We start from the raw sequence: 12,284 nt of genomic DNA, 5'->3' as shown, positions 1-12,284 counted from the left end.
CATAATAAAAAAAAGATTGAGAAACTGCTTTAGAGCATTATATATAGGTATTTATTAATTCTTTTGAAAGTATATAGTTTCTATTTAAGAATGTGTTATGATTTATTCAACTAGTTACTTATTGGTCAACATTTGGGTTGTTTCCATTTCTTTTCGGTTACCAACAATACTGCAATTAACATATGTTCTTTCATATTTTTACCAGTGCATCTTTGATATAGATTCTAAGAAGTGGGGCACCTAGGTAAAGGTTAATTGCCTATATAATTTTGCTAGATGCTTTGCCAGATTCCTTTTGTGACAGTGTATCAGTTTGTGGGTATGTTCTAAATTAATTTATTGTGAGATGTTGGTGCCATTTTAAAGAACCTTTCTAGTCTTCTAAGTAGCTACAGGAAATATAATTTTCATACTGTTAATGCAGACTATGTTATTTACCAGATTTGTTTCAAAATTATCACTACCTCTACTTACTGTATGTTGTTTATAAAAGAAGGATAAGACATCTATCTAAAAGGTCATATGGTTTTAAGTAATTTTTAAAAAATTGTGCTAGGTGGCACCTGTAGCTAGTGGGTAGGGCACCAGCTACATACATCAGGGCTGGTGGGTTTGAACCTGGATTGGGCCAGCTTAAAAAAAAAAAAAATAGCCAGGTGTTGTAGTGGGCACCTGTAGTCCCAGTTACATTTAAAATGTTTATTTCTTGTTTAAATTTAATCACTTACATTTAAATGTTTTTAAATTGCCCCTAAAGATAGAGCTTTTAAAAAAAAGTTCTCTTTTAGGAATAAACAGATTTTCCTGTTAGCCTATTTCACTTAAATTTTGAAATACTTTGGACCAACTAAATTATTTTAAGTTTTTTCAGCTCATTGCTTTTATGAAACTGTTAGATTATATTGCAGCAATCCCTTTGTATATGAAAGTACTTCATCCTTACATTTTCAGTCTTATGTTCTAATGACATTCATTTTAATTACCTGAGGGATGTTGCACAGTAACTCAAACTAATTGTGACCGATACTGAATGGAGTCAAACTAAACGTGTGGTTCTTCCAATATTTATTTGTACCTAGAACGAGGCCTGGTGCATAGTGGGCATTTCGATTTGTTGAATATCTAAGCAGCTGGGAGCTACCACCATTGATATATGGTAAATGATTAATAAGGAAAGGACTTAAAATATCTAAATTTTTTGTCCATGAAATGCAGTTACAAAATTTATGAAGTAGCCAGATTTTGTAGAACACATTTAACTGTCTACAGGTATAAGGGTATACAGTTGACCCTTGAACAACACAGGGTTGAACTACATGGGTCCATTTATATATATGGAGGGATTTTTGAATAAAGACATTTTTTTGAAATTTGCAGGAATCGAAAAAACTCACAAACTGCCTGCAGAGCCTAGAAATAGAAAAACAAATTAAGGGAAAGTTAAGATATATCATGAATGCATAAAATATACATAGATACTAGTCTATTTTGTTATTTACTACCATAAAATACACACAAATCTATTATATAAAGTTAAGATTTGTTAAAACAGACTATGCATGGAGTCTTTCATACAATATTAAATCATAACTGCAAAAATTTTACTATAATATATACTATACTATTGTAATAATTTCATAGTCACCTCCTATTCTTGTGGTGAGCTCAAATGCTGCAATGCTTAAAATACCATAATGCTAATCATCTCTATGTGAACAGTTTGTTTCTCCAGTAGATTGTGTATGGCAGTAAAGTGTGTTCCCTCATAGGTTCTTCTGTATTTTTCATTGTTTGACGTAATATGTCAAACTTGGAATAATACCATGGAACTTATACACAGTGTCACTAGTGATGCTGGATCTGCTCTTAAGAAGCAGAAGAATATCATGACATTACAAGAAATATTGTATTGCTTGATACATACTTTAGACTGAGGTCTGCAGCTATAGGTGCCAGCTATTTCCAAATAAGTGAATACAGTTTAAGGATCATTGTAAAAAAAGGAAAAGAAAATTTGTGAATTCATTGGCATAGTTATACCAGCAGTGTGAAAGCCTTGCATATTTGGAAATAACTTATTATCTAATATTGAAAATGCAGCTTTTACATGGGTGCAGGATTACTGTAAGAATGGCAGACCTATAGACTGGTATGATTGGAGAAAAAGCAAAGTCATTATATGACAACTTAAAGCAAGAGGAAGGTGAAAGATCTAAAGCTGGAGTATAAAGTGCCAGGAAAGGGTCCTTTGATAATTTCAGGAAGAGCTTTGGCTTAAAAAATGTAAAGTTGGGCACCACCCGTAGCTCAGTGGGTAGGGCATCGGCCACATACCGGGCTGCCAGGTTTGAACCCAGCCCAGGCCAGCTAAACAACAATGACAACTGCAACAAAAAAGGTAGCCAGGTGATGTGGTAGGTGCCTGTAGTCCCATCTACATGGGAGGCTGAGGCAAGAGAATCGCTTAAGCCCAAGAGTTTAAGGTTGCTGTGAACTGTTATGCCATGGCACTTTATTGACATAGCGAGACTCTGTTTCAAAAAAAAAAAGTACAGTTAACAGGAGAGGCAGCTTCTGCCAACCCTGAGGCAACAGAGTTTCCAAATGCCATTAAGAAAATCACTGACGGCTCGGCACCCATACCTCAGTGAGTAGGGCGCCAGCCACATACACCGAAGCTAGCAGGTTCGACCCCAGCCTGGGCCTGCTAGACAACAGTGACAACTGCAACAAAAAAATAGCCAGGCATTGTGGTGAGCACCTGTAGTCCCTCTCAGCTACTTTGGAGGCTGAGCCAAGAGAATCACTTAAGCCCAAAAATTTGAGGTTGCTATGAGTTGTGAACTCACGACACTTTACTGAGGGTGACATAGTGAGTCTTTGTTTCAACAAAAAAGAAAAGAAAATCATTGAGAAGAAGAAATATCTGCCTGACCAGGCTTGTAAGGTAGAAGAAAGTATCCTGTTCTGGATAAAACCACCACAAAAGACAATAAGGAGGACAAACAAGCACTGCCATTTAAAGCAGGAAGAGATAGTCTACTGTTTTGTGCAAATGCAAGTGGGTTTATGTTCAGGACTGCCCTTATCTATAAAGCTGATAACCCAGGAGCTTTGAAAGGAAAAGATAAATACCAGCTGTCAGTTTTTTGGAAGTATAAAAAGAAGACCTGGATGAGAACCCTTTTTCTGGATTGGTTCCATTGATGCTTTGTTCCTGGAGTTAGGAATTACCTTGTCATTAAGGGACTGCCTTTAAAGGTCTTTGGGTATTAGGCAATGCCTCTGGCAATCTAGAACCCCATGTATTCAACACTGAAGGTATCAAAATGATCTCCTTTCCCCCAAACACAACGTCTCTAATCTGGCCTTGAGATCAGGGAATCATAAGGACCTTTATTGCTCATTATACACTGTGCTCTGTGCAAAGGGTAATTAATGCTATGGAGGAGGCCCCTGAAGGAGGAACATCATGAAAAGTCTAGAAGGATTATACCATTGAAGCCACCATTATTACAGAAAAAGCTGTTTCTCCTACTGGAGAAAATTATGTCCAGATGTTGTACATGATTTCACAGGATTAACAACAGAGCCAATCAAGGAAATCATGCAAGAGATTGCAGACAGGACAAAAGAAAAAAGGGGTGTGTGTGAGATGTATAGAGTTTCAAGATGTGGATCTTGTAGATATTAAAGAGCTAATAGACACTACACTAGAGGAATTATCAAAAGGTGGCTTGATGGAGCTGAATGTGCCAAAACTAGTACCAGAGGATGAGGAAGAATACATTAAAAAAAATAGTACCAGAAAATATATTGACATTATATAACCTGGCAGAAGGGTTTAATTATTCATGATTGCTTTTGACTTTTGTTATGACATTGACTCTTGTATCATGTGGGCACTGAAACTAATGCAAATGGTGGAAAAAAGATTGGTGCTGTATAGAAAACTACATTTTTAGAGAAATAAAACAAGAAAGTCAGGCAGAAATTACTGTGTATTTCTGTAAGGTTATACCAAGTGTTCCTCCCTTTCCTTTAAACTCTTCCACCTTTGCTGCCTTTGCCAACCCTGAGACAGTGAAACCAAACTCTTTTTTTCTCAGTCTGTTAAACCCAAAGTTGACCTTTATATTAATCCACTTCCGTGAATCTACTATCTAATGAATAATAAATGTATTTTCTTTATGATTTTCTTAATAATATTTTCTTTCTTCTAGCTTATTTTGAGAATACAGTTTATTATGCATATAGTACAAACTGTGTTAATTTATTACTTATGTTATCAGTAAGGCTTTTAGTTAATAGTAGGGTATTAGTATTTTAGTTTAGGGGAAGTCAGAAGTCATATGCAGATTTTTAGCTGTGTAGTGAGGTCAGCACTCTTAACCTCTGCATTAAGAGTCACTTGTAAAGAGAAAAATAAAATTTGAGAGATGAAATTATTGCAGTTCTTTTGGCAAATTAAAGGAATTCATTTTAATAAACATCACATTGTTGCACAGGTACTCTCAGCTAAAAAAGTTTTGCCTACTAAGTTGCCTTGACTGTGGAGTGAATTTGTGGTTTTTAATTGATATATGTAACATTTTTCTCTTTCTTTATAGGCATTTGGGATCACAACTTTGTGAATTAGAAAAACTAATAGATAAGATGATGATCGCAGAATTTTCTACTTATTCTCACAGTGACTTAAATAGACCGCTGGAAGATGACTGTCAAGTTTTAGAAGAAGTATGTGTTTTGAACTGTGGAATGAACTTGATGCCATTGCTTAGTGTTGATCTTGACCAGTCTTAGTTTAAAATATATTTTTCTTAGATTGTAGTAAACAAAATTACCCTAAACTTCAAGGTCTATCAGACCTGTTAAGTTCTTCCCTATGTAACTTAAGCAAGCACCCTAATTATTAACTATCCTTTTTGACAGTGAGCCTAGAGAATAAAATAATTTTATAGCTTAATTAGAAATTAGTATTAAAATGAGGTCCTTGTAGCTTATAAACCGAGTTCAAAATATAAATATAGGACAGATTAATTTATGATCCATGTTCATGTGTGTACATGCTGGAGTTCATCTTTTGTAAAAAGTGATCATTTGAGATGGTAATTTATTAGTAACTCATATTCACTGAGTATTTATTATGAACATGTTTTTATGTTTTATGCATATGCATATACAAACCATCATATCTAGGCTTCACTTCTCTGGTAACTTCTCAGTGCTAATCACTGCCAAGAACTAGTAAAGAATTCAAAAAGCCCCAGTAACAGCCTATGTAGTTCAAGGAATTTTTGTACATGTTAGCAGTTGGTTTCCCACTGAATCCAGGTCATCATTCTAGTCTTCTAGACCAAACATGAATTAAAAAGCACAGGCCTGACTTTATTAGTCATTAGAGTTTGAGGAGGATATTTTCCAACTATTTGTTGAAACTAGGCCAGAAAAAACCCTTATATTGTTTTGCCCCCAAACCAACTTCATTTGATCCATTGTGGTAGAATATGATTTATCTGTTTTAGAACACCAGCTCCAGAAATCTAATGACAAGATTGCTGTGAGAGGGTTTTTTCAGGCTGTGATAAAATACCATGTGAAGGATAGAGATCTGGGAATTGAACAAAACCCTTAATACTGAGTACTTCTAGCTCTAAGTAAGATTATTTCATATTTAAAATGTGATGTTCTTTTATTTTATTTTAATAGGAAAGACTAGTATCTCTTGTATTTGGACTTTTGAAACAAAGAAAACTTAATTTTTTAGAAATCTATAGTGAAGAAATGATTATTACAGCAAAAAATATCATTAAACAGGTAATTATATATTCTCATTTGATATCTTTTGTGAAGTTTATTTTTATGCTACCCTAGTAATAATATATGTAGTATAATAGCAATCTTGATCCTTTAATAAAAATAGAAAAAAAGAAAAAAGGAAAACATAGCCCTCTTAATCATAAGATTGTTTCAGGAGTATTTCTACGTGTAAAATGTTACTGACATTTTCATTGTTGTCATGGTATATATATGATTTTGAACATACGTTTCAGTTAGAATCATAAGGATTTCTCATGGTTAAATAAGCCTCAGAAACATCATTTTTAACCCTGACATAAAATTCTATTGATATTATGTTGGCTAAACATACTTAACTTCCTCTATTTTGAATATTTAGTTTGTTTTTCTTTTGATACTATAAATTAGACTGTGATAGACATCTTGGTATAAAGCTATTTTCTTTGTTTATTTTGCATATTTAAGATTGCTTTCTTAGACTAATTCCCAAAAGTGGAATTATTGGTCAAAGAGTCAAAAGTATTTTTAAGTTATTTGGTACTTAAAGTACCAAATTAAGTATTTAATTGCCATCTAAAAAGATTTTACCAGTTTATAATCTCACCAGCAGTAGATAGATGTTCATATCCTTTTTACTCTGATCTTTGAGAAATTATAATGATAAATTAAAATTTAGTCTTCCCTGATTTTTGTTTTGACTTTTTCTATTCAAGTATCTCTTATTCACTAAAACTTAGTTTGTCTACTTACAGATAATATCATTTTAAATGTACTTATTGGGCTTAATTGATCATTATTATTAGGTTAAATGTACATATTAGAGGTTTTTTTAAATTTGTTTTTTCTTTTCTTTTTTTGAGACAGAAAGTTTTACTATGTCGCCCTTGATAAAGTGCTGTGGTGTCACAGCTCACAGTAACCTCAAACTCTTAGACTTAAGTGATTCTCTTGTCTCAGTCTCCCAGGTAGCTGGGACTACAGGTGCCCACCACAACATCCCACTATTTTTTTTTTGTTGCAGTCATTGTTGTTTAGTTGGCGTGGCCTGGGTTCAAACCTACCAGTGTTGGTGCTTGTGGCCGGCTCTGTAATCACTGTACTATGGGTGCTGAGCCCGTATTAGAGTTTTTAATGTTTAAGTAAAACAAGCAAAAAAAAGTTATCCCCTCTTTACCTATTTTTAACAATTATTAAAACACTACATTTTTATTTGGTATAGCCACTTTGAAAAATTATTGATAATATCTACTGATGCTAAATGTACATGTATGTTGTGACCCAGAATTTTTATTTCTAGGTATTCCCTCAACAGAAATACATACACAACTTCACCAAAACACAGTAGGAAAGTGTTCATGGTAGTACTATTTATAATAAAAAAATGGTAACAACCCAAATTCCATCATCAGTAGAAGGGATAGACAGAATTGTGGTATATTCATACAATGGAATACTGTATAGCAATGAGAATGATTCTTTTACACAGAACAGCATAAGTGAATGTTACAGACATAATGTGGAGCCAAAGAAGCCAGACACTAAAGAGTATCTACTATGTGATTCCACTTATGTAAAATTCAAACACAGGTAAAAGTTAATCTACAGTTGGAAATCAGGATAATAAGTGTCTTTTGGGAGAGGAACAGAAGAGGAACTCGGTACTGGCACTATTCAGTTTCATGTACTGAGTTCTAATTGTACAGATGCATTCCATTTGTATAAAAGTATTAAACTGTAAACATAATTTGTACAATTTTCTGTATGTTGCTTTCAAACATTTTAAAAAATTGGTATGTTTCTTAGACTTCTGAAGTCTAAGCATTTTTTTTACCCTTTAAACTATTGGGTGTATTACAAGGAAATGTAACTTCCAATATGAATTCCTTTTGGGATTTTAATATAAAACTTATCTTAAGTATTATAGTTCTGTTATTTGATGTATGAATTTTGAACAATTTTAAGTACTAAGAGGTTTTAATTATTATAGTTCTAACATACTCTTAAGTAATTATTTACTTGGGTAAGGATAATGCTGCAGTTCTAAAAACACCTTGAGATATGTGTAAGAGATATTTTAAAAAGTCTGTTAAAATGGTTATTATAGTCAGTGAGGGCCTTTTTAATGTATAAATGGAACATAAAGAACTTAGGATATAAAAAACAATTAATCAAACTTTTTCTTAAATCTTTCAGTGTGTGATCAATAAAGTTTCACAAATAGAAGATATAGACACAGATGTTGTTGTGAAGTAAGTATAAATATATATTGATTATCAGGAAAAAGATGATACATGGAAATTACAGTAATTTAAGGAAGATTTAGTTAAGGAATTAACCCTGTGAGCAGGGTCTAGGAAAAGCAGAAGTAAGCATGCAGAACTTTTAAGAGACAAAGGAAGATAGCAATTAACAGAATTTGAGAAAGATAGGTAGTAGTTGAAATAAAGCTATGGCCTTGAGTAAAGGAAAGCAGTCATCCTGAAGGAGTAAGTACATTTACTTCTTCCAGTCTTTTTAAGGGCACCTTATTGACAAAGCCCAGCAGGAGTGGGTTGGCCTTCCAGGGCAGAGGAAGATAATTCATATTCTCACATAGCAAGTATTAAGTTTAAATTATTTAGCTATATAATTAAAATACAACTTCTAATAGGCTTTGAGAAGTTTGAGTATATGATTTTGAATTTTTTTCATCCTTGAAATACCTATTCTTTTATTTTGAAAAAACTAGGGATGATTATTTTATGAATAATTTCTCATTTGTATAGATATTTCAACTTTATTAACTGGCCTAAGATATGAACAGTAATACAGATAACTATAAAACTTCCCTGGGACAAACCCACAGAGTAGAAATTGTAGAGCTTTAATTTCCATACTGTTATGTAGGAAAAACTCAGTTTAGAACTGAGGTAACTATAATAATGAAGTAATTGCTAGTAATTGGAAAAAATATATCATTGGGGCTCTGTTAGAAGACCAATGGATATGAAGAGTCACTTTTTATTTTCTTCTTCCTAGGGATTTTTCACAACATAAGTGGAGAGCTTCCCATATATCAAGTGTAGGAATATCTTGAATAAACTCCTAGCTGCAGTGGCATTTATTAAAAATCTCAAGTAATAATTCATTTTAATATTATAAAGTATCTTTGTGGAATTCTATTTTGCATTAGTGTTTTCACTTTGAAGTTATTGATTTATGTTAATTATCAAAATAATAGTATTGACTAATACACAGAACTTTCAAAAATATACCATGCATTGTTCTAAGTACTTTTTATTAACTCATTTAATATTCACAGCACCCACGTAAGGTGGGTTCTGTTACTTTGCTCATGTTAAGATGAGTAAAATTGGAACACTGAGATGTTAAATCACTTGTCAGAGTTGTGTAGCTAGTAATTCCAGTAAACTGCTGGAATTTTGAATTAAATTAGTGTGCCTCCAGATCCCATTCTTTTAGCAGCCATGCCATATTACCTCTTATATGTGGAAAAGTACTTTTTAGGTTATAGTTAGAAAAGCAGATTATTAAATTTGTTGGGAGAAATGTTATGTTTCTATTTTTATTCCAGAATATATCTTTACCTTTATCCAAAATTGGTTTGTCTATGGTTTATTCATTCAGAGATCACAAAGCTTGTTCACCTGAACTTAATATGTGATAAGGTTCGTATGTCAGTATACTTAACTTTTAGACTAGTCTTAAAGATATTTAAATAAGTCATGGTGGTTTGGTAATTGACCTCTTCAACTCAAGATTCTAGGTAAAACTGCAGTTCTTGCTTCACTAGGTGGTATTGGGCAGTATTTCCTTTAATTTGTAAATGTTATTAAATTGGACCAGAGACAATGATTATTTTTGTTTGAATTTTTTTTTTTTTTCTAGGCTTGCAGACCAGATGAGAATGTTGAATTTTCTCCAGTGGTTTGATTTGCTAAAGGATATTTTCTCTAAGTTTACAGTTTTCCTACACAGAGTTAAGGTATGTATTTGTTTGTCCAGAATATCCCTAAAATTAATCAGCTTTTGAGATATACATAGTAAAACAAGAATGAAACACAGTTGCTTTGTTTTTGTAACTTTGCTAAAGAGACTTTGTTTCAAGAATTTAAGTGCCTCATATTATTTTGGTAATTTTTATAATTTTGGATGATTTGTTTTATATTAAAAAGAAGTATTGTATGGCTGGGTGTTATGGCTCATGCTTACATTCTCTCCACTTTGGGAAGTTGAGGCAAGAGGATCACTTGAGCCCAGGAGTTTAAGACTAGACTGGTGATATAGTGGGACGCCATCTCTACAAAAAAATTTAAAACAAATAAGCTGGACATTTGGCCTGGACCCATAGTCCTAGCTACTGGGGAGGCTGAGGCAGGAGGATCACTTGAGCTCTGGAGTTTGAGGTTGCAATGAGCTATGATTGTGCCACTGCACTCTAGCATGAGCAACATAATAAGACCCTATCTCAAAAAAAAAAAAAAAAAAAGAAAGAAAAAGAAATACTATAGTGTGTACTGGCATTGCATATATTCAGTAAAATATTCTATGGTGATTGTGTGATGTTTGAATCCTTTAGCTCAGTGATTCTCAACCTGTGGGTTGTGACGCACAGGAGCTATATTAAAGGGCCGTGGCATTATGAAGGTTGAGAACCACTGCTTTAGATTATCTGGAGGTACAATATTGTGAAACACTCAAGTATCTATTCCACACTATTAATTTTTTTCATAAATTCAATGTTGATACAATTCTGTTTTTAAACATTCATATTCAAATTATCTCACTACTGTCCTTTACTGTAGATTTTTATTTTGGGAGCAGAGATTCAATCAGAAATCATGTATTACATTTACTTACTTTGTCTCTTTAGCTGAACCACTTAATTTTAAGCCACTTTGTAGAAGGAAGAGAACACATGTCAATAACATTTTTGGATATCAGAGACTCTAACATATATAGATTGGAATCACCAACATGTTATAGCTATATTTTAAAAAGAAGACATTCTTTAGGCATTACTGAGTATAACAGTTAAAAGGGGCTGTTTTTGAAATTTTAAATTTTTGAGTTATCAAGTGTTGGCGTTGTGTTCTATGTGCTAGTTAAAATCTCCAGCATCTCCTGAGCATCATGGTAAATAATCTGGGGGGCTTTATGATTGTGTATGACATGACTTTTCCTTATTGATGTTAGAGTAATGGTAAGTCACATGTATAAGCTCCCCAATCAGATTCAGAAAAGTTTTATGGAATGCAATTCTGTATGCTTAATTTAGACTACTTCTAAAATGTTGATCCCACTCATTGATAGTGATAGATGCAAACTTCTATCTATGAATTGTTAATAACTAGGCCACATTTTCACTTTTTCTTACATTCTGACCAAAACTTCCTCATCACATATTTCTATTGTTGCATGTCTAGATATATAAAACTCCTGCATTTAAAAAAAAAAAAAAACCTCCTGCATTTCACCCTATAGAATTGGCCCACTTTTTGCCAGGACAGTAGGTTCTCACATAACATTGTTGATAGGTTCTTGGAAACTACAACTTTAAGTGAAATGATATATAATGAAATCAATTTTTTCCCCATCAACATTATAACAAGTTTATTCTATTGCTATACATTGTTTTGCTTAAAATCTCAGTTTCCAAGAACCTGTGGACAATGTTAAGAGAGGACTTAATCCACTTTGAGGCTCTATGTCAATTAAACTGAGTAGAATTATTTCCTGTCTGTATAATATGAGAACAGTGATTTGTCATAATTGTAATTTCTCATTTTCATATTAAATAGTACTTATATAGAGCATCTTTGAAAATGACATATAACTTTAAATGTACTTTTTTGGAAAATGTTTATTGTTTTATAAAGGAATGATTTCACTGAAAAATAGTGTTAATTACAAACTGTCATTTTTAATGAAGAATTTTTTTAAAAACTAAATATTGGAAAGAACTCTGAAGTTTAATAATAGAGGAAGAATAAAATAAATTATACCTGATACATTTACCGTGGAATATCATATATAGCCAAGAATTTTTAGTTAGATGAAAATACATACTTTGTAATATTAAATGAAAAGGCAAGATATAGACCTACTTATATAGTGTGATCTCAGCTATGTTAAAATTTTTTAATCTGTTTATTTTCCTAGAACAAAGACACAACTTGGCTTTTTGATGATTGTATTTAGGTGGGCAGATTATATGTTATTTAAGATTTTTATTCTTTTCTGTTATGCCTAAATTTTCTACAAAGGAACACATTGCTTTTCTACTCAGAAAAAGTTGGTTTGCTTTTTAATGGTGTTTCTACATTACAAGAATAAACTATTTGAATTTCTTGTTTAATTTACCAGTATTAATAATTTTCCCTGGCTTGGTGCCTTTGGCTCAAGCGGCTAAGGCGCCAGCCACATACACCTAAGGTGGCGGGTTCGAATCCCCAGCCCGGGCCTGCCAAACAACAATGATGGCT

The 12,284-nt window shown here is 32.8% G+C and overlaps 1 protein-coding gene across 4 annotated transcripts in view; it reads left to right on the top strand.

The window, feature by feature from the left end:
* Positions 1–12,284, top strand: part of VPS54 (VPS54, GARP complex subunit) — a 124,606-nt gene that overhangs the window by 63,524 nt on the left and 48,798 nt on the right. For 3 of the 4 annotated variants that reach the window (XM_003787955.3, XM_023512093.1, XM_023512095.1), the window contains 4 exons: positions 4,611–4,737; positions 5,710–5,817; positions 7,993–8,048; positions 9,688–9,784. In XM_003787955.3, coding sequence (XP_003788003.1) covers positions 4,611–4,737; positions 5,710–5,817; positions 7,993–8,048; positions 9,688–9,784 — 388 coding nt within the window. The remainder of the gene's footprint in view (positions 1–4,610; positions 4,738–5,709; positions 5,818–7,992; positions 8,049–9,687; positions 9,785–12,284) is intronic. The other variant, XM_023512094.1, reaches the window with a different exon arrangement.

This window comes from Otolemur garnettii, unplaced genomic scaffold, assembly GCF_000181295.1.
Source record: "Otolemur garnettii isolate 467f Iridium unplaced genomic scaffold, OtoGar3 scaffold00024, whole genome shotgun sequence".
Taxonomy (NCBI): Eukaryota; Metazoa; Chordata; class Mammalia; order Primates; family Galagidae; genus Otolemur; species Otolemur garnettii.
This window is presented reverse-complemented; position numbering and strand designations above follow the sequence as displayed.